The sequence below is a fragment of the Anomalospiza imberbis genome, chromosome 8, assembly GCF_031753505.1.
Source record: "Anomalospiza imberbis isolate Cuckoo-Finch-1a 21T00152 chromosome 8, ASM3175350v1, whole genome shotgun sequence".
Lineage (NCBI taxonomy): Eukaryota > Metazoa > Chordata > Aves > Passeriformes > Viduidae > Anomalospiza > Anomalospiza imberbis.
Window position 1 is genome coordinate 22810014 of NC_089688.1, and position 20757 is coordinate 22830770.

The 20757-nt window shown below is 42.6% G+C and overlaps 1 protein-coding gene and 1 long non-coding RNA gene across 4 annotated transcripts in view; both read left to right on the top strand.

The window, feature by feature from the left end:
* Positions 1-20757, top strand: part of SUFU (SUFU negative regulator of hedgehog signaling) — a 90242-nt gene that overhangs the window by 24203 nt on the left and 45282 nt on the right. For all 3 annotated transcript variants that reach the window (XM_068197927.1, XM_068197928.1, XM_068197929.1), the window contains exon 4: positions 20169-20311. In XM_068197927.1, the coding sequence (XP_068054028.1) occupies positions 20169-20311 (143 nt within the window). The remainder of the gene's footprint in view (positions 1-20168; positions 20312-20757) is intronic.
* Positions 8-19070, top strand: LOC137478230 (uncharacterized). Its single transcript, XR_011001464.1, has 3 exons — positions 8-893; positions 3157-17476; positions 17530-19070. It is a non-coding gene; the product is annotated as an uncharacterized lncRNA (long non-coding RNA).

Sequence of the window (20757 nt, forward strand, 5' to 3'; positions counted from 1 at the left end):
TACCACAGGGTTCCATACGTGGTCTTGCTTTTTTCTGCTCTGGTTCTGAAGGGCCACATCTGTTACAGGGTGTGGCACTTGTCTCATCAACACCCAGTCAGGTCTTGGGAACTGTCTTTGTGTGGAAACCCAAAAGAGTGTGTTCCTTCTTCCAGCCCAACCTGCAGGGACAAAACCAATTGTTGTTCAGGTTACTGCGAATCCTGAGTATTGAAAAGCTGAAGTTACACAACAGTCAGTAACTATAGGAAGTCTGCCCAGTGACTCTTTCCTGCAGAGTTGGGTTCACAGAATCGCAGAATCACAGAATGAGCTAGGTTGGAAAAGACCTTTGAGATCAAGTCCAACCTATGACCCAACACCTCCCCATTAATTAAACCATGGCACTGAGTGCCACATCCAGTATCTTCTCTCAGCAAGAAAAACACATTTGCTTATCCTGAATGGCTGAAAAACAGCTATCTGATAATGTGTCACTTCTCAGCAGAACTTCCAAAAACATTGCAGCTCCATCACAGATAAATCCCTTAAAGCGGTCCTGCAGCCAAGCAGTAGCAATGCTTATGAGCATGGAGTTGTTGAGATGTGACAATGTAAAAGTTGTAAGGAATGCTAAAGCTGGGAGGGCCAAGGAATTAACAATTGTGAATCAGGTATACAGGTGGAGAATTGCCAGAAAACTGGGAACCAGTGTGCCTACAAACCATCCTCTTGCACTGTTCTTTCATAGTTTCATTTATATCAGTAGATTGAATGTTACTTTTAGTGTTGGCCCATGAAAACCTGTGGAAAGGCTGATGGCTAATGTACTTGAAAGGCACTTTCCAGCATCACAAGATCTGAATGAAAATACTTAAAGAACATTTTTTAACCTAATTTGAGGTCCTTTGCAGGTAAAGTACCTTCTAAATCAGTGGTTATTGAATTTGTAGCATTTTGGTACCCGCTGAACTAGTTCATAAATTGCTCAGTGACTTCTGATTCTGCTGATGATTTTCAGTCAGCTGGCTGACTCTCAAAGGGAAAAGGTCAGGGTTATGGTAAGAGCAGGATCGCTCTGCTAACCTCTGTAACAAATCTGAGGAAATACCAATCTTGTGGGAATTTTTCTAAATATTGGTGGACATAGTTCAGTGCCAGCCCAGATTATTGCTTGTCATTTTGTAACCTTTGCTGTGTAGCTGTCTTCCCCAGTTGCCATCCAAAATTCGTCTTACCTTTCTATCTTGATTTTTGCAACTGTTAAGCATCTAAGTCTATGAGACTGTCATTGTTTTTCACATTGTTTGAGATTCCCATCCTACCTAAATTGTATTGCACAGCAGCTTTTTGGTACTGACCATGCAGTGATGAATTCATACTCACATTTTCTATGTAACGATTGCAGGGTCTGAAGAAAACATCTGTGTCTAAAGTCTCCCTCTCAGATACAAAGTAATATATGTGTTATGTGTAAACTTATACTAAATGTCCTACATCCCGTTTGGATAATTTTAAATTTCCTAATCCAGGCTAGTTCTCATAGCAGTTGCTTGTTGGTCACTGTCCTTTTATGGGTGAGAGGAGGTCTGCGGAGTGAAATGGGATTTGGAAGGGTACTTAAGGGCAAACTTCTTAGTGACTAAGCTGGCAGTCAGGGCAGAGACCTCTCTTGTTTGGTTCCTGCAATAATGCAGTCCCATCTTTTTGATCTCAAAGCCAAAGAACTGTTCTTAGAATGAAAACAGTGATTGCGCCCATGCTTATCAGTCTGGCATGAACCACCCTCCAGTATTATCTTCTGCTTGCATGCTGGTTTTTACTTTATATCCACCATGACTCTTTAAAGGCACACTGAAAACTTATGCTGATGGATTCTAGCCTCTGAGTGTTTAGTTTTCAATTTGCCTTATGAAAAACAATAGTGTATGAATCATAAATTGACTTCTTTCTTTGACTATGTAATTGAGCCAATACCGTGCTTATCATAAAATGGGCAAACCAAATGCTGGGTTACCTTATGAAAAGCATGAGCAGCAGACAGGGGACATTATAACCTCTTTGGCATGGCACTGGGAAGGCCGTGCTTAAAATACTGTGTCCTGTCTTGGGCCTTTAAGAGATACTGAAAAACTGGAGAGTGTTCAAGGTGGTCAGGGTTCTAGGGCATGTGAGCCACGAGGAGAGCTGAAGGGAGCAGGACCAGTTTAGCCTGGGAAGAGAATGTGCAGGGTGATCTAATTGGAGCCTACAGCTGTAGGGAGGGTAGTTACAAGATTGTGGGGTCAAGCCCTAGATAGTACATCAAAGGGCTACAGCTCTGAATTGCAGTATGGGAGGCCCTGGAGAAGCTTCAAGGAAAACTTGCTCACAAGGAGAGCGGTAAAGGACAGGGAATGGCTTATAAGAGAGGTGCTGGAACTCCATTCCTGGAAAGGTTCAGGACTTAGCTCAACAAAGCTAAGTTGGTCCTGATATAGCATTGGGGATGGCTCCACTTTGCAGGCTCAAAAGAGACCTGCAAAGGCCACTTAAAATATTACAGAAGTGTTGGATTTTGGGCATTTTTTTCCCTACTGCTTTGTGCTTTTCAGCAAGCAGCCGTGTGTTGTCACTGACTGTTACCAACCATTCCTTGCCTTGTATAAAACAAATTTGTATGCTGTTGCAGCAAGTGAAAAACCTCTAGTTTTATTTTAGTACAAATTTCATTATCACATGTCTCTTTTAGAAAAGAATTTTCTCAGGCTAAAATCATCTGGTTAACAATAGCCATCACAATAATCCTGACAAGATTTAAAAGTAAGACTTGTAATGGGACCTATTTTATCATGTTTCTTTTTTATCTTTCAGGGCAGTGCCAGTTGACCACAGCTAGATGCAGTAATTTTCTAATTTAGTCAAAGATCTCTCACTCCATTGCTCTGCAGAGTCTCCAATACTTGTGCTACATCTGACGTGTCCTGCTTTATTTTGTTGTACTCCCTTGAGCTGTCTTGTCTCAGGATGGTAGTGTCCAGAGCAGTTCTCCCTTTTATGTCACTCCTGGGTAATCAGGCACCCAGTCCTTGGCAGTGTTACTTTCTTTTCTGTCTGGTAGCGTTTCCCCCAATTTGACATTCTCACTCTCCAGAGCCAAGTGAGCTTCTGCCATTGTTTTTACTTGTTTTTTTACAGGACTTCTCTATTCAGATGTTGAAACTTTAAAACTGTGAAGTATTTGAAGGGTTGGTTCTTCTGAAGCCCATTGGGCATGAAACAGGCTGTGGCATGACAGCATTGTTTTACATGATGAAAGGTTTCTTTTTGCTCAAGTTCTTTCTGACTGTAGTGCTTAGAGCATTTGTCAAATGAAAATCTGGTAAGTGTTGTTTAACTCTTGTGTATGTACTTCAGTGCTGTCCTCTTCAGTTGTTTAAAAAAATATCTATGGTGTCTCTTTAATACTCCAAAGTAGCCTTAAAAACATTTCATGAACCAAAACAACTGAAGTAAAGCTTATGAATCCACCCTGAACAGAAGCAAGAAAAAGAATAAAATTGGCAGAAACTTTTTGGATAGGCTCCAAGCACTTTCACATGGCAGAAAATGGTTTACTCTGAAAGCTGTACTAAGAGCTAAATTCTTATCTCTTGATAAAAGCCAACTTTTTAGTTATCATAGAGGTGCGCTGCTGAGTCCAGCTCAAGCTGGGGGAGAGTAAGGTGTAGTCATACTCTTGCTGAGCCTGAGCATTTTCAGGTGGTGATGACTGAGGTGAATATTCACCTAGCAGCTACTGCTGTCCTAAATATTATTCCTGTGTATTGCAATTGCAAAGCATGTCTCATTGCAAGTGATGTATTTTTCTAACAAACGCTTCTAGGCAAATGAATGTTGTATTCCTTTGTTTCTCTCTCTCTCCTGCACTGTGGCAGTGCTTTAGAAAAGCAATCTTCTGCATTGAATTTCTGAGCTCTTTCAGCCTTGGCTTCTCTGTTCACTGTAACAACCGCTTGGTGCTTTTGATTAAAGGGCAGTACTTACCCTCCTTCAACAACACCAAGCTTTCAAGTCTCAAAACATTTTATTTGTGGCTTTATCTGTTCTTAATTTTATCACTGTTTGACCATGACCACAAATTCCAACTCTGTTAGTTTTAAAAAATCCCCAAACCTTCAAACCTTGAAAATGAAACTTTACACAATTCTGTGACCTTAGCTTGTCATGGTTCATGGGTGTACTGCAAATATCTCATGGTAGAACAAATTTATACTTCAATTCAAATGAAAAGGAAGAAATGCTCTTCCTACAGAAAGCTTATCCAGGGCTTACTACAATTGTTAACTCTTTATGTACTATAGTATTAAGACCCTTGATCACTACAGAGGGACTACAGTTTGTGTTTTCTAGAAATTAAATCTGCACTTTTTTTTTCTCTTTAGGATAAATTTATGTTGTTTTCAAGGGTCTATCTGATACGTGTCATGAAGGCAATATATTGATGTAGCATGGGAACAAGTATGAGCTCTTGCTGCTTCCATGTTTTTAGCGTGAAAGCAAACAGCTGCAGTTGTCAGGTACAGGTTTGGAAAAATTGTCATGAAAACTCATCATGCATAGAGCCTAAAGATAATGAGGTGGCATATGTCATGGTTATATTCTCCACAATGCACAGGTTTTAGTGGGGAATGAGCCTGAAGTATTAAGAGGATGTCCATGAATTAGAAGTTTGCAGGTGGGCTGAGCTTGATGACATTTACCCTAGAACATATCAGCATGAGCAGGTTGAGCCCCTGCTGGTTTAGGGGAGACAGGTAGCACCACAGGAGACTGGAAAACTGGCAAATGCTATTCTTCACATCCCATAAAAAAACCTGTATCAAAACAAAAAAAAAAAGTTTCTAATTGGTCAATCAGATTTCAGGTCTTAAGAAACTGCTAAGAGAAACAAACCATCCAGAAGGCATCCACAGAGTAATGGATGTTCCAGCATGGATTTATCAACAATAAATCAGAAAAATGTAAGTTACAGGTACCATAGGAAGCAGTGGATGTTGGTTGCCTTGATACTACTGTGACTTTTTACATTGTCCCAACAAGTGCTTGAATGAGCTGAGGAAATGAGATCTTGGTAAAAGGTAAAGAAAAGGGCTGCAATACTGGTTGGATATTTAGACTCTGGGTAATGGTCAATGTGCAGTCATCAACCACAAAAGATGGGTAGAGCTGGGAAGTACTGGTGTGCAGTAAGGGCAGGGAGGCACAACAGGTGCAAGGTCTTCTGACACAGGAATAATCCAGTGCAATCAGCTGGGGGAAAGCAGCAGTTCCGAAAGGAGAAGAAAACTATTTGGAGTTATTATTACCAATGAGCTATACCTAAACCAACATGCTCTTCATGCTGAGAGATAGAAGTGAAATTACTCTGATGTATAAATAGAAGTGTTCTGTGTTTTTCATATGATTGGGTCCTACACTGCAAGGGAGAGGGACAACATTGTATTTCATTTTGGGCAAAAAGCTTCAAGTCAGATGCATCCCAGTTGGAGGGAGACTGGAGGAGAGCAGTAAGAATGATCCAGAGGTCCAGAAAATATGGCCTGTGAAGGAATGATCAAAAGTTACATTTGTTTAGTCTAGGGAGTAGAAAATGGAAGATGTGAGAATAGTCTTCAAATATGCAAAAGGTTTCTGTAAGGAGTAAAATAATAAATACATTTTTCATGTGCCTACTGGGGATAGGAGAGACTAAAAATTCTGTAATTTAACTACTAAAATTTCTGTAAAATAGGCTTAGGGTTTGTCATTAGGAGAACTTTCGAATGGCAAGTGCAGTGACACATTTGGGTAGTGGCAGATTCTCTATTGCTGCATATCTTTGAAAACAAGTCAAACTGTTCTTCATGGATATTTGTCAGGCAGAGTTTATCCTTCCTTTAGGCAAGGGCAGAGTAGGAGCCTTCTTAGTCTCATTTATTATTATAAATATGTCTTGAATGACTAAGTATTCTTTTCAGATCTTGTAAATGTAATTTTTTTAAAATTCCATAAATACATAATTTATCTTTATCATAGTCTCCCGGTGACTAGCGCACTGAAAGATATTTAAATATGAGTTTGATGTCTCAACTAATTGAAAAGTTGAATTTTAATATTTGACTTTGACTAGCCAGTAGTAGGAAGCTGTTTGCATCCTGGGTACTGCAAAACGGTAATAACAAAATGTGCAGGCAAAGAAATTAAGGATGCAAGGTGCAATTTTTCAGTGGCAATTTAATGTAAATTTCAGCTGAGTACTTCAGAAGCAACTTATATGAATTATTCCTTAGAAAACTTACTGCTTCTGAAAAGTGGGTTGGACAGAACCAATTCCAGTAGGTACATGACAAGTTATACCTGTTGATAACAACATGTTAAAACAACACCCAAACTAACTATAGCTGGTTTGGTTTGTGGGTTTTTTCCCCACAAACACCTCTGCACTGTCATGGTGAAGGATCCCCTTTTCAGAGAAAAAGATATTAAATGTATTTGTTATTTCTATGAAACCTGGAGGAACTTAGTATCTCTGAGCTTCTGTCCTCTGTCATGATTCAAGTCCATGGGCCAATTTCCCAAAGTTTCCCCTGGAAAGGAGGATACTTCTGCTGCATGGAAGTGCCCAAGGCAGCACAGCTGCACAAGCCTTTGGCAGCCAGGCTGAAAAGCAAGCCCAAAATGAGGAGCATGTAGCCTTCCTTAGTAATTTCTGACATGTTGTACTTTCTTCAGGTAGGATTTATTTTATGGCAGCTTGTCTCTAGTTTAAGGAAGGACACGCACACAATTCCTGCCATGTGCATGATGTCCCAGTACATCAGTTTGGGGCCATTATGCTGTCTCTCTATGCCACAGTTTCACCTTTGGTTAAACAAGGGTGATGATGGAAGTTGTAAAGGCTGCAGGTGTAGGTGCAGGTGCACTCTTCTTATTCAGCAGTTTTCACCTGAATCAAGTTAGTATAGTCTGAGTCATGGAGATTCTTTGTGTTTGACAGGCACTATAACTCTTACATTGAAAGTGGGGCTCAGTGGGATTAGGGGATCTGATGGGGGTCACAGACCTGCAGCCATTAGCCAGCAGGTACCTTGGCACCTGCCGTCCTGCCATAACCACCAGGCCTCTGCTTCACATCTCCTGGGGTCCAGAAAGCTTCAGAGTAGTAGCCTCAGTGACTCTTTGTTTGCCAACATGTTTTCAAACATTCTTGACACAGGCCAATTTCTGTGTGTAAAAAGAAAAAAAACAAAACAAGCAACCAAACTCTAAACCTAAAACAAACTCCTTGCTTCCTTGAATACAAATGAAGCTTGTCTGGCTTGTTTGTAAAGTTGTTTATTTCTTCCCAGGAGGATGACTAAAGCCAAATAAAGTCTGCCAGTAATTCATACACATTTTTCCCTGACTGTACCCTTATCTTTTTCTTCCCAACCCCAGGCCGATTTATTATTCTCTTCTGGTTGCTATGGCTCTGGAAAATATATATTTTTTCCCCTATCATCTGTTTATAATATTGACCCATTTCCAGTGTAGAGCTGGCCTGTCTCCTCTCTAGTATTCCAGGATTTTAGATTAAAATTGTATGGAGATTAACTGTATTTTTTAGCTCTACAAAAAAGTATAAATCAACATCAATTTCAATTCAACAGAACCTGTTCTGCAGTGAACTCTGCTGCGTGAATGCTGAAATTGTAGCACAGTAAATTGCTGTAGGTGAATAGGACACTCAACCAAGTGTGCAGGGGCTGCGTGCCTTTATTCTGCAAAGGGGTATGGAAACATTATGTCACTGGTTCCAATTTAACCCAACTTTGTCATGGCCAAAAGCTCTCATCATCTGATAGTTATTCAGCGGTCCATGAGAAATTAGTTGGGTTTTAGCCTAATTCCTCTTAGATGTTTCCCATAAAACAAGCTGTTCTGTGAGCAGCAGCTCAGATTGAGCCTGGTCCTTTGCATTTTGTGCCCTGTGTCCTGCACTGCTGCAATAAATCCCCTTCTCCCCGTAGCCTTTGAGCTCGCCTCCCCAGTACTTGCCATCCCTCCCCCATCTCCTAAGCCAGCCTTGTCACATCCCCTAGCTTCCAGCTGGGACGTACGTGCTGTGAGTGGTACCAAATGATGTGCTGGCTGACAAAACAAACCGGTTGCTGGTGTGCAGAGTGGTTGGCTGATGAGCTGGGCATGACAGGCAGCTGTTGAGCTCGTGCTTTGGTCCCTAACCTGTAGCTGGCTTCCTCTGGAGCTGGATGGCGGTTCTGAAGTTATTGGCAACAGAATTGCCAGATGTAACTCTTGTAAATTGTCTTTAAAGGCATTGCAGCAAAGTGCTGGCTGCAGATAGACCTGGCCCTTTTTACACCACGTTGTAGATCTGGGTTCCCTTAGTTAAATTAATGTAGGTCCCCTCTGCAGGCTTGCAAAGCTTAATATTATGTCAATTTGAATGACTGTAATTTTTGGGACCTCCAGAGCCCAATGCTTTTATCCCCACTTGTGAGGCAGGGATAGTCCCAGCTCTTTTTTGTGGGTGGCTGCAGAGGCACAGGCTTGCCAATGCTTGGACAGCAGCTTTGCAGTGGCCTTGGCCATGGCTGAGGTTTCCCTGGCTGTGAACTAGCACACAGCTGGTGGCCTGTCCTTCCTCTCTGTGTCCTGTCTTGATCAGAGTGGTTTCAGGTGTGGGTGGTAAACTGGGAGAGGGCATAGAGCAGGGACACAGCTGCAAATGCCACCACGTGTGTGGTGTGCCTGTTCTTCCTGGCAGCACAGATGGAGTTGCATGGCCTTAGATTTTGTGTGATTACATTGACTTCACTTCTCTTCCTGTTTCCAGCAGGAAGGGTGTTGCACCTTTGCAATACTGGAGACACCCCAGTGCCAGACTCGGCCCTGCCTTCTGCCTGGGAGCACTGTCACTTTGTCAGCCACTGATGGGATAAGCTGGCCATTATTTTTGCTGATTGTTACGGTTTTAGTGAGTAGCATCTTTCTGGCCTTTGTTTGTGGCTTGCTGGGACTTTGGGCAGCACTAGAGAATCTCTTCCCCATACATTTAATTCAGCTGCAGTATAGAAAAGCCCCTGCAGCTCTTTGGCCAGGTTTGAGAAGTGCAAGATGATATACCAGGAACATGAGAGGAAGGGACCAGCACCACTGCAGAGTGACGTTGCCTTTTGCTTCATTAGCACGGATGCTCTGAAGCAGGGCTGGGCATGAGGCTCCTGCCACTCAGAAGTGCAGCAGTAGGAAAGCGTGACTGGAACCCCGGGAGTTTCCAAGGTCACCTGTACTCTCATTTTACTTGAAGGATGAAAAGTCTATGTCTTATGTTGTCATTAAGCGAGTTATATAATATAAATTAAAGTGCTTTCTTCTCTACCTCTCTAATCTCCCACAGTTTGGGCTTTTTTCCTCTCCTGCAGTTTGTCTGGATTCATGGTTATTTCCTGTGTCTTTCTGTGGAAGCTGTTGTCTCTACAACTTCTAGTTCTTGGCTGGGAACAGGTCTCTGACCTTCTCCAGCCCCAAAGGATAGGTTCACGCTAAGGCACGGAGAGACTTTGCCAGGAGCAAAGGCACAGAAAGCCTTTGTTGCTTATAAAATACTTTGTTGAAATAGAGAGAAAGCTGTCTTCCCCTAGACTGCTTTACAGATTACATAGTGTTTCCAGGCAGTAAGTGAGGGATCTCAGTGCTGCCTGAAAGAGAAGGCTTGTTTGTAGCTGCTACTGCAATTTAGATAAAGTAGGTTTAGGCCCAGTTTGAGTTGGCAAGATTTCAACTGATGCTGTCCCTTTTAATTGTCAACTCATGTCCTGTTCCTGCCTGGGAACTGAACTTGGCTTGTTGTTTTTCAGCTGTTCAGTACAGTTCATATGGTTTATTTAAAAAAAAAGAAAAAGAAAAAAGAAAGGGGGTGGGAATCTGTCTTCTCTCTGTGTTTTACATCAGTCCATGTGCCCTGATGCTGCTACCAAAGGGTCAGGGATGGACACGGCACCAAGAGCTGTAACTTTGATACATGGTTATACTTTAAAATGCACAAGTTATTTTAGCTTTCATATTGCAGGTGGGCTGATATTGAGAGAGGGAGGGAAGAAGCTGGCACAGAGACCTGGAGGAATCTGTGTGATACATCTCTGTGCAGGGCTGCTGCAGCAGCCCAAGTGGCAGAAGGACAGCCAGCAGGCCCCACGCCCAGGGACGCCTGGATGCTAGCCCCGAGCAGGTGTTTATCCAGAGCGGCTGCAGTTCAAGATCACGACTGATCTGGCTGATGTTTTCTGCCCAAAGTGGAGGGGAGCCGAGCTCTCTGCAGGAAGCCTCTTCTTCCATCCTACCCAGAGCCTCCCCACTGTAGGAGAGTGAGGAGGAGCCCACATGTTAGAGACCAGCAAGCTCTGTGAAGAAGAATATCCCTTAATGCTGGAATAAAGGAAGCAGGGGAGAAGCTGCACATGGTGAGCTCTGCCTTGGATAAAGGCTCTGTCCCCTTTAGGGACTGTCTCCCCAAAGGAGGAATGCAGGACAAAGGAAACAGCACAGGGAAGGCAGAAAACTCCCCCTCCTGCTGGTGTGAGGTCCTTTGGCCTCTCATATATAAGGTCTTTGTCCCACCCAGACTTTCCTGGGAAACGGAAGCAACTGCTTTAGCAGTTAAAAGCTTCTGCAGAGAACAGTATTGCCTCCTCCTATGGAGGAGCTGAAAGCAACAACACAGAGGGATTGTTCTGCAGTTGCAAGAGCATCCTCTCTCACTGCCTGTGTGCAATTGTTTGGGATGCACAGAGGAGAGTTTGAAGGTTGCACATACTGAGTAGCCTTCTGAAAAGGACTGTGTTTTCCCTTGACAGCTGCCAAGCCCATGCTAGATGAAACTGCAGAGTAGAGTAACTGCAGATGAACTACAGAGCTGGAAATTGGGTTCACTGTTACATATCCACCTTCTTACACATTCTATTGAAGATCTGTGCGGCGAGTGGTGCTCAAACTGTGCTTTCTGACTAAGCCACTCTGCCTGTGAGAGTGGCAGTGTGCAGAGCTCATTACAGACCGTCTTCTGACAGCCTCAGAGCCAAAGATCCTTTGCAGCAGCCTGCTCAGCCAGGAGGCAGCAAATGGGCACAGCAGGGGAAGTGTTTTGTTCTTGGTGGGAAAGAGAAACGGGGAGAGTATATTCAGAGGTTGTGGGCAGCCCAGAACCTGAGGGAAGTGGACTCTTGTGCTTTTTGATTTAAAATTAGGGGCTTAAAGGAGTCTTCTCAGAACACTGGGGATGGTGTTTCAAAAGATGCTCCATAAACAGGCTGTCCATTTTGCATTTGAACCATAAATACAACTCTTGGAATGGAATAAGTGTGTTTTTCTTGCAGTACTGTAATGGGTTGGTAGAGCTCAATGGTAACAATTTTATGCAAGTATGTGTGAATGCAGTTTTTCTGTTTCCTGCCCTTTGGCCTCCCGCTTTGCCAGAGTAAAACAAAAGTTTGGCCTGTGCAAGCTTTAAATTCTTGAAAATTTAAAGGAAAATAATCAACCACTGAGAAAAATGACACAGTGCTCTCTTGAAGACCTCTGCCCTCTTGTCCATTACAAGTCCCAGAACTAATGCCTGAGTAATTAGAACCTTTTTCTGAAAGGATTATGATGCAATAACTTTGTAGATGTTTTCTCACAGACCATATCCCCTTTCTTGCTGTTTCTTAAATAATTTTGCTAGAAGAGACACCCTGGTGCAGTCTAACAGTCTCTCTGTCAGATATCTGTGCTGTGAAGGCTACTCAAGGAAGCTGCTTATATGTTCTTTGGGTTCTTCAGAGGCAGATACTGCCTTTGCTTCTCCTTCAAGCTTCTTGAAAGCTCTTCAACAGAAATGTCTTATAGATGCATATCTAGGGGAAGATCACTAGTGACTGTATAGGCTTTATGGTGCTCATGGTATCTAAGTATCCTCCTTTCTCAGTAGCCTGCAAGTATGTAGGAGGTCCAACAACAAGGAAAAAATGTTTTTCTCACCTGCTGCAATTCTATTCCCTCACTGAGCACATTTAAAGGTTGCCAAATGCTGTGGGTACCAGTCTTTGTTCTAGTTGCTCCTGGCTGGGAAGCATTCAGGTAACAGTAAAACATTCTGGCTTTCCTGTGCCAGAACACAGGTTAAAGTTTTTAAATGACAGGCAAGTATCTCTTCAGACAGGTCATGTGGGGCCTCATAATCTGTAAATAAACTGTCATTAAATAGCTGCTTTGAGCTGAGTCCTTATCTGACAGGAGATCCTGCTGTATAACATCCTTTCTGGCTCCTGGGCCTCCACCCCATCCTGAGGCTATTCACTTTTTTGAAACGGTTGGTGTAACTACCATCCCTTTAAGGGGTGCTGCAAAATGTGTCTTCTTCAGGTGAAGGATGCAGAAAGCTGGTAGCACTGCAACTGGACAGAGGTGGAAGGGTCTCTTGCCTGACCTGGAGCTCAGAATTCAGCAAGCACATCACTCCTGCTCCCTTATGGTTATTGGAACAGGAAAATGGAGAAAGTAAAAGAAAGACTGGGAGAAGTGAAAGCACCCCAACCCTGCAGTGGTGGGTCTGAGTGATGAGGTGTAGAGGAGCAAGAGCTTGGAGCAGCAAACTTCTGTAGGACTGAGAAGGAGCAACTCACATCTGTGTTCATTTTCTTTTTCTGCCATACTCAACAATGCCAGCTAAGTCCTTGAATGATGCCATGCCTTCTTCCAGCTTCCCCTCTCTGGAGGAGGGAGCCATGCAGATAAATCTGCAGATGGGTGAGAACTGTTGTTGCAAAAGCAAGGTGAGAGATACAACCTGCTCTGGACAGTGCTTATACAAAGGGGACCCCAAACATGATGAATGTGCCAGCTCCTGGTTCTGCTGATTGCAAGGGCTGCAGTGCTTGAGGAGAACAGAGTGGAGGAGCTGCATGAAGTTGTGGGGAGGAGAGAAAGTGTGGGAGGAGGTGGCTGGTGGAGCAGGCTGTACAGAGTCAGGGAGAGGACAGGGGGCCCATCACTTGCAGAGGGTGGGAGTGTGCCCTGGGCACTGGAGTCACTTGCTGGGAGTCTGCTGAGAAATTCCCAGAGTTTGCAGTCATGGAAATTGTGTACACAGGTAGCATGGGGCAGGAAGAAGGAGCAAGCCAGATATGCAGATCTGTAAGGGGTGGAAAGAAATATCTTGGAAAACAGAAGGGGTAGAAGAGGCTCAGACCCAAATTGGTTGTTATACAATAGCATTTAATTTTTTTTTTTTCTATAATGCTGCACTCTGCAATGTGGCAGAAGGCATCTGGGTGCCTGGGATCTACTAAGAAAAGCAGTATTTGTAACTCCTTCAGTGGAAGCCGCACTACAGTGAGACATTTTCCATCATCCCACTGCCAATAGTAGTGATGACTCCAAGCACAACACAGATAAGTGAGGAATCACCTTGCCCTGCTGGTGATGTACCCTGGGAATGTGTGGAAGGCTCTTCATTGGGCTTTCAGTTCAAAGAATTAAATGATCAAGTAAGTTTATATGTGTTTGCATAAATTGATTGGGCTCTTTTTTGAGGGTTGTTAATTTTCCAGACTTAACACCCTGGAGCTGTGCAGTAATCATTTTTGTGTTTTCAACCTGCAGAGCAATTTTTAAAAAACAATCTGCATCATGCTTCTCTGCTTTCTGAAACTGTCTTCAAACCTCAGAGATCAAGCAGTCCATACAGTACTGATAATCTGGTTTTTTTCCCTGCTATTTTTTTAAAAGAACCTTTTACCTAGGCCCCTTGTTTCTAAAAGCCCAATTTGAATCCCTGCAGTGGAGCTATTGTTTAATTGTATTCCTGGGATTTAATTCTTCCTAAGGGATCTTCTCTATGCTGCATGTCTGCAGGAGGCAGCAGCACTGTGTGAATTTGCACCTCTTTGGAGTGCCAGGGCTGGGGCTGTTCCTGTTTCCAAGGCAGGAGATAAGGGGCAGCAAAACTGAACTGAAAAAGAAAAACAGGGAGGAAAAGCATTTTTTGAACATATGCAAATAAATCACGGCTTGGATTCTGCTAATTCCTTGTATATTCTTAAAACATTTTCATCTTGAATTAAAAACAAAATTATCAAGTAACTGGCAGTGGGCCCCACAGATTATATCACAATTGTTTTTTGCCTTTACCAATCCATGTGTGCAGTTCTTTGTAGGTTAGGAAATTAAGCTTGAGACTGAATTTAGTATTAATTATCCTAGTTTACCATGGCTGGCAAACGAGTCTGAATAAAATCTTTCACTTTATACTCTATTTTTAAAAAAAATTTCATCCATATAAAGAGTTGCAATAACAGTGTTACTTTGAGATACTTAGGCACAACTTTTATCTTTAGCTTTTTATCAATTTATTATAGCTAACATCTTTGCATGCATGCTTATATTTATTATTGAGCTAGTTAGAAATATATAAGTAGGTGTGGTGAAAAATATAGCTATTACATTTCAGCATTGGACTCTGTGTTTGCCCTTAGTTTCTCTCAATTAATTCTAGCAGTTTGGTCTGCAAAATGGTATTGGAAAACAGCATCAAATCTTTCTTGTGACAGATTGCCAGATTACTTTTTTTTTTTTTTTTAACAAAGCCAGACTGAATATTAAAAATGTGTTGGAGAAAATGCATTTATCTAATAAATTATACAGACCATGCATGGGGTAATGGCAATGCAATAAATTACGTTGTTTCTGTAAGTATTGGATAAGCTGCATTCAATTTAAATGTCTGGCTGCATCACTGTCATGCTGGTCAGGAACTCACTGGGGGCCTTTTTAACATTCCTGCACCCATAAGTCATGGAGTTAAAATCCTTCTTTGCCCTCAAATACACAATTTCTCTGAGTTATGCAGGCTGACATCTGTGACTCGCTGCCTGCAGTTTAGCTGAGATCTCTGAGTCAAAATGCAGGTTTGTAGCCCTTAGAGCAGCCAGTTTCCACACTGCTGAGACTGTGGATAATGTAGGTCTAGCTCTGTGAGGGATGTGGTAATTTTGTTTGTGTGCCTACATCCCCCATGCCACACACTGATGCAAATTTACTGGGGTGGGTTTTTTTGGTTGGATTTTTATTTTATTTTTAGACCAAGGTAGCAGAGAATTGCCAAGCATTGTACTAGCATAGCTAAGCAACATCACTGCTCCCATGGCCATGATCCTTGCTTTTACAGGGGACAAGCAGAACTGTTTCTTTCAGCATCATCTTGCACATGTCCCCAAATAAAATGACCATGTAATGATGGCCTAAGGATGGCCTGCCTTTCCCCAGAAACAGAAGGAACAGAAACATGGTCTTGAAGGATAGGAGTCTAGAATGGCTGTTTTCCCAACACCAAGCAAATGTAGTTAGTGTACTTAGGGCTTCTCCCACTCTGTGTCGTATCAGCTTCTAACCTGTAACACACTGTCCAGGTGGATTTATCTGGCTACTTACTCAGCCCCCTCTGTTGCTGCTTTGAGCTGGCATTTGGAAGGAAGAGGTGTCTTAGAAGAGATACACAGGAATGATCAGGCTGCAAATCTGTTCTTCCAATTTTAAAATTTATCTCAATAATTACATGCCAGGACCATGTCAGAAGGGCCAAGTTTCTGGCCTCTGGGTGAACCAGAGTGATGCAATTTGAATTGCCTTGGAGCCAGACAGGCTGGGGACAGGAGGCTGCATGGGCATGAGAAAGGCTTAAGGTTGCCTTGCTGCTTTCTTGTTGGTGGAACAGCATTACCTCTCTGTTTTCCTCCTTAAGTTGCCAATGCTCAGAGAAGATACTGGACTCCCAGATGCCCAAAGTGTGTTCACCATCTGCTCTGGGTGCAGGCTAGCCAGCTCACTGGAGATGTTCCCTGACTCACTTGCAGCCTGGGGCTGCCTTTATGATGGAGCTCTCTCTTAGCTCCTGGTACTTCTCTAAGTTTGCTGTCCTTTTCAATTTACTCCCTGTGGCAATTAAGGGAGTAAGGACTTATAGCAGGATCCCATATATGGAAAGCTGACAGGTTTAGAAAAGGAGTTGAAAATACAGTGGGAAGTAATCTGTGTTTCTCTCTAGAGATAGGTAACACCACTTGAGCATAGATTGCATGCATTATACTGTTTATGAAACATTCCAAGGCCAAGAATATGACTTGGTTTTATTTCTTTAGGCATCAGCTATATTTAGTCAAATTAAAGGAGAGAGGAGGAATGCACTCCAAGAAAATACATGAGCAAAGTTAGACAAAGAAAATTTACTAGTCTACAGTGGAATGGTTCCCTCTGAGTTATTTTCCCAGTTCTCATTACAGAGCAGTTGGATAGTAAAGTTAGGAGAGATTGTGCTGCTGAATTATGACTGTTGCTGCATGCAGGAACCTCACCTGCTTTATGTGAGCTGTAAAAGAAAATTGATAATGACATTTTTAAAGACTTCAAAATATGGGTGGCTTAACAGAGTGGTCTGGCATAACTGCTGCTTTTGCATAATAGAATAGTACAAGAGCTGGTCTGTGGCAGATTTAGAGACTTTTCATTTTTGTAGAGCTAGAGACAGGCTTCAGATTTGCTATTATAAATTATGAACTAAAATAGTAAGTTTGAATTGAAATGCTTTAATGATTTCCTTGTTGAGTTCTTACAAAATCATTACTTCCCTATGAAGCAGTTGGATTTCATGGAATCGGCAATCCTAACAAGAAAGAAAGAAAAGTTAGTGTTTTTTGTTAAAACATAAACTTGCAGGAAAAGAACCATTTTCAAAATTGTGAGGATGAGTCACCTTGCTGTGCTGGGTTTAGGGCTTGTGAGTTAGTGCCCCTTCCAAGCAGGAAGGGTGCAAAAGTCCCAGAGGGTTCTGTGAGCAAGCCTGTGTATTTACAACACATCCCCTGCTCCCATGGTAACTGCTGAAGGATATGAATTTATCCTGGGGCAGATTGGGTACCTTAGCTCATCCTGTCATGGAGCGAATGTGAAGCCACCTCAGGTTTACCACAAGGCAGAAGTAGTCAGCAGCAGTCAGCTTGTGTGCAGTGAATCAGAGCCTTAGTTTACTCCTGAGGATTTGCTGCTTTAGCCATAAGCTAAAATAATTTGTATTTAACTTTTTAACAGATTTTCTTTTAGGTCCTTTGCTTTCAATTTCTCCTATTGATGGCTAGATAATTTCTGTGCTTTGCCACCTGTTCTATGGATTTGACAATTACCCAGTCATGTCCTGGAACGTTTTCTGATGACTCTTGGTTTTGCTGTGGTCACCTAAGGAGACGAGGCTTATCCAGTTGTGGTGTTCTCATCCCTGTCCTGTTTGAAAACATGAGTGTGAAAGGTAGGAAGGGAGGATACTCTCCCTGTTTTCCACCATGAGGCAATAGAAAGTGATTATCTAGCCCTTTGTTTCTGTAATTTCTTAGTTTTTGTGGCTACAAGTCATGTAATTCAGGCTGTTCTCAGTGCGGCAATGGTCTCTGTACAAGAGCCGATCTTGCATCCCTCATGGATGACAATGCACCAAGTGGAAAGCTGCGTTTCAGGGTGTAATTCCAAATTTCTTGAACTCACACAGGTTTTAATTTGGTTTCGTGTTATTTGCAGATTTTTTTTGTGTGATTTAATTGAGTAGTCAGTATGAATTTTGTGGTGTTCGTGCGCATGCAAGGGAGAGGGAGATTTTCTAAGTGTTCAGTGTTCACATGGATATAAACAGGTGGGTTTCCAGCAGAGACATTTGCATTTGAAAACCTGCTCTAAACGGGCTGGGCTTTCCCAGGAGAAGCGGCACCAACAGTGAAACACAGCGATCGATCAGCATAGAATTGTGTGAGCATTTGATGGGCAAAATGTTGTGGTATAAAGACAGGGCCCAAGAATAAGCTCTTTGTGGCTTTGTTTAATTCCTGAAAACTGTGACTGAGAGGCTTTTATCATTTAAAAAAAAATTAATCAGCCACATTTTGTCTGACTTGGAAAATATTACTAGGTATCCCTTGCAACATTCTATGTGCTGTTTCTTTAATCAGATTTTGATACTAAAAAAAAATAAATTTCATTTGTCTGCTTATATTTCCTCAACTGTAAAAGTAAAATAATATTTGAACCAGTCCTTTCAGTCACAGAGCTGTAAGCATGTAATTTATTGTACATAACGATAAACTCTTTGAAGCAGCTTGCATTCACTATGTTTTCTTTCTTTCCTAATTTTAACTAAGGAAAACATTCCCTTACTTATCACAGCACTTCTGTTACATGCCTCATTTTTCTGGCTAAGTTCCTTATGGTAGTTAGAGTTTATTTTAATTCTTAATCAAATGAGCTGTCCAGGAAATTCATCTGAAAAAACATATATAATAAATGCTCAAACCCACACCAATGGGGACACCCAGTGGAGGCACACTGAGTTGCCCAACATTACAGCCAGGAGCGGGCCAGCAGCTCCTCATCGGGGAGAGGACTGCAAATATTTTTAACCACAGCAGTTCTGAGGAAGCTCTCATGAGTTTACCTGTCTGCTGTTGAGGGCTTCCTTGAAGCTTCCTGCCTTTGCTGCCCTGGCACGAGTCTGTGCTTGCCATCGTGGTGGTCCTGATGCACAGCTATTGCAATGGGGTGTGCAAGCACCCCGTTCCTTGGTGGTGCTGTTTTATGTGACTGGGAGTGAGTTGCAGTTACTGGCAATTCGAAAAGTTTTTCTCTTGCTGTTGCAGACGCTGCCATGTTCATCTATTAGCCCTGTAGATATTTAAGGGGTGTCCTGTTGTGATGTGTTTGGAAGGCAGTGTGGGAAGGTTAGGTGCAGATCCAGGACCATGGGGAGGGCACCTCTCTGAATTAGATCCTGCTCCTGTATAATGGGAGATGCTCCAGTCTTGACAGACAGCAACTCAAATAACCACTAACGTTTTCCAGTCCCCCCTGGAATTCCTAGTCCTCTTCCAGTGGGCAAGGCCTCCTTTCCTGCTGAGTTCTAAGTGTGGCCCTGGGAGAGACCACAGCAAGGATAGCAGCCCAGACTGCCTTCATGGATGAGCTTAGTCAAGGAGAGGGGCACTGGGCCTGCCACTGACTTTGGAAGCAGGCAGGCAGTACTCAGTTCATCCTTGGGGCACTACACCTATATCAAATGGCAGATTGTGGATTCAAGGTTGTTTATATGTATGTACAATACAGCTCTGCTTGGACAAGCACAAGACCCAAGATAAAAGCAGTCAGCTAGGCAGCATTACCACACATGCTCCAGGAACTGCATGCAAATGGAGCGTGCTTTAATTGCTGTGAATGTGGTCGTGGCTGGTTGTTTTACTTCTAGTTCACTCAGAAAGCAAGCATTAGCCTTTCCTGTGATGGGGCAGCATCAGACAGATGGGTTCTGGTGTGCCTTCTGGCATGCACTAGCTGTGGAACATGGGATTATCTGGGGTTTTGTCTTTCTAAGTAGGAGGGGAGGAAAAGAAAGGAATGCCTGCCTTGTTTTGATGCAGTCTGTTCTGACATAGAATAAAATTTATAGCCTATTGGTTTTCTCATTCTTTGGGAAAGAAGAAACATATTAATTATAATTCTGCACCAGAGCCACCCAGACAACTGGGAGAGAGTGATTTTGACTTACACTATCACAAGCTGGGCAGCAGAATTTTGATTAGATATAGCACGGTAGTATTTGTGTTTAATTCAAATTTGAGAATATTTAATCTGTGGCAAATTAAGAGTGTGAATTGCTGTGGCAATGGGCATCCAGTATGGCCTGCTGACTTTCTGTGCCTTCTCAAGAAAGAAGTATATAGTACATTTTATATATTTTTATAAATATATATATATACACACATATATAATAGTACCTGAGAGACAGGCTAATTTTATTTGCTAGTATTCCTGTGTTGGGCTTAATATCAACGCAGGACAGTGTTTTTTGCTGCAGGACTCAAGAGTGGACAATTTTGAAATCAGTGTTGAATTCAGATGACTCAATGAGATTCCATTCCTGTTTCAGGTGGTTCAGAGGCTCAGCAGAGCTGGCCAGGGGCAGTCACTGTGAATAGTCACCAGTGACTGTCCCAGCCCAGGCCGGAGGTCCCTGCCTGGCAGCGGTCAGGAGCAGCTGCCAAGAGAAGGAATGTTCTAGCAGATTTCACAGACTAAATATTTCTTATTTCTTGTCCTTGCAGAAAACACCTTTTGCAGTGGTGACCACGTGTCGTGGCACAGCCCTTTGGACAACAGTGAGTCTCGAATCCAGCACATGTTGCTGACAGAAGATCCCCAGATGCAGCCGGTGCAGACTCCTTTTGGGGTCGTTACTTTCCTACAGGTACGGCCCAGCCACGACGACTCCGACTGCCACCTCCTGGGCATGGCGCGCAGCTAACATTGTGTTGAGCCGTGTAACTCAGATATTTGTTATCCTGTCTTCAGTTTCAAACATGAACATTGAAAAAAAATTAAGAGTGTGAGAGAAGGTGTTGAGAGAAACACTTTTAGAAGCTAATGTAAAGATAAATTAAAATAAATGCTTTGGTAATATCGGTGAGTGATCCACTGGTTTGAATGCCAGGAAGAGAAGAGTTTGGAGCAGGACTTGGAGCTGTTTTAGCGGTACTTAATGGCAGAAATAGCTTGCAGTACTGACACAAAGATTCTTTAGAGGCTGAGTTTTCCTGTATTGATCTACTGTTTAAGAAAGGTTTGGGTTTGCTTTGCAAAAGAAACATTAAAAAAAATCCCTTGTGATTTAACTCTGCTGTTCAGCATGGGGAG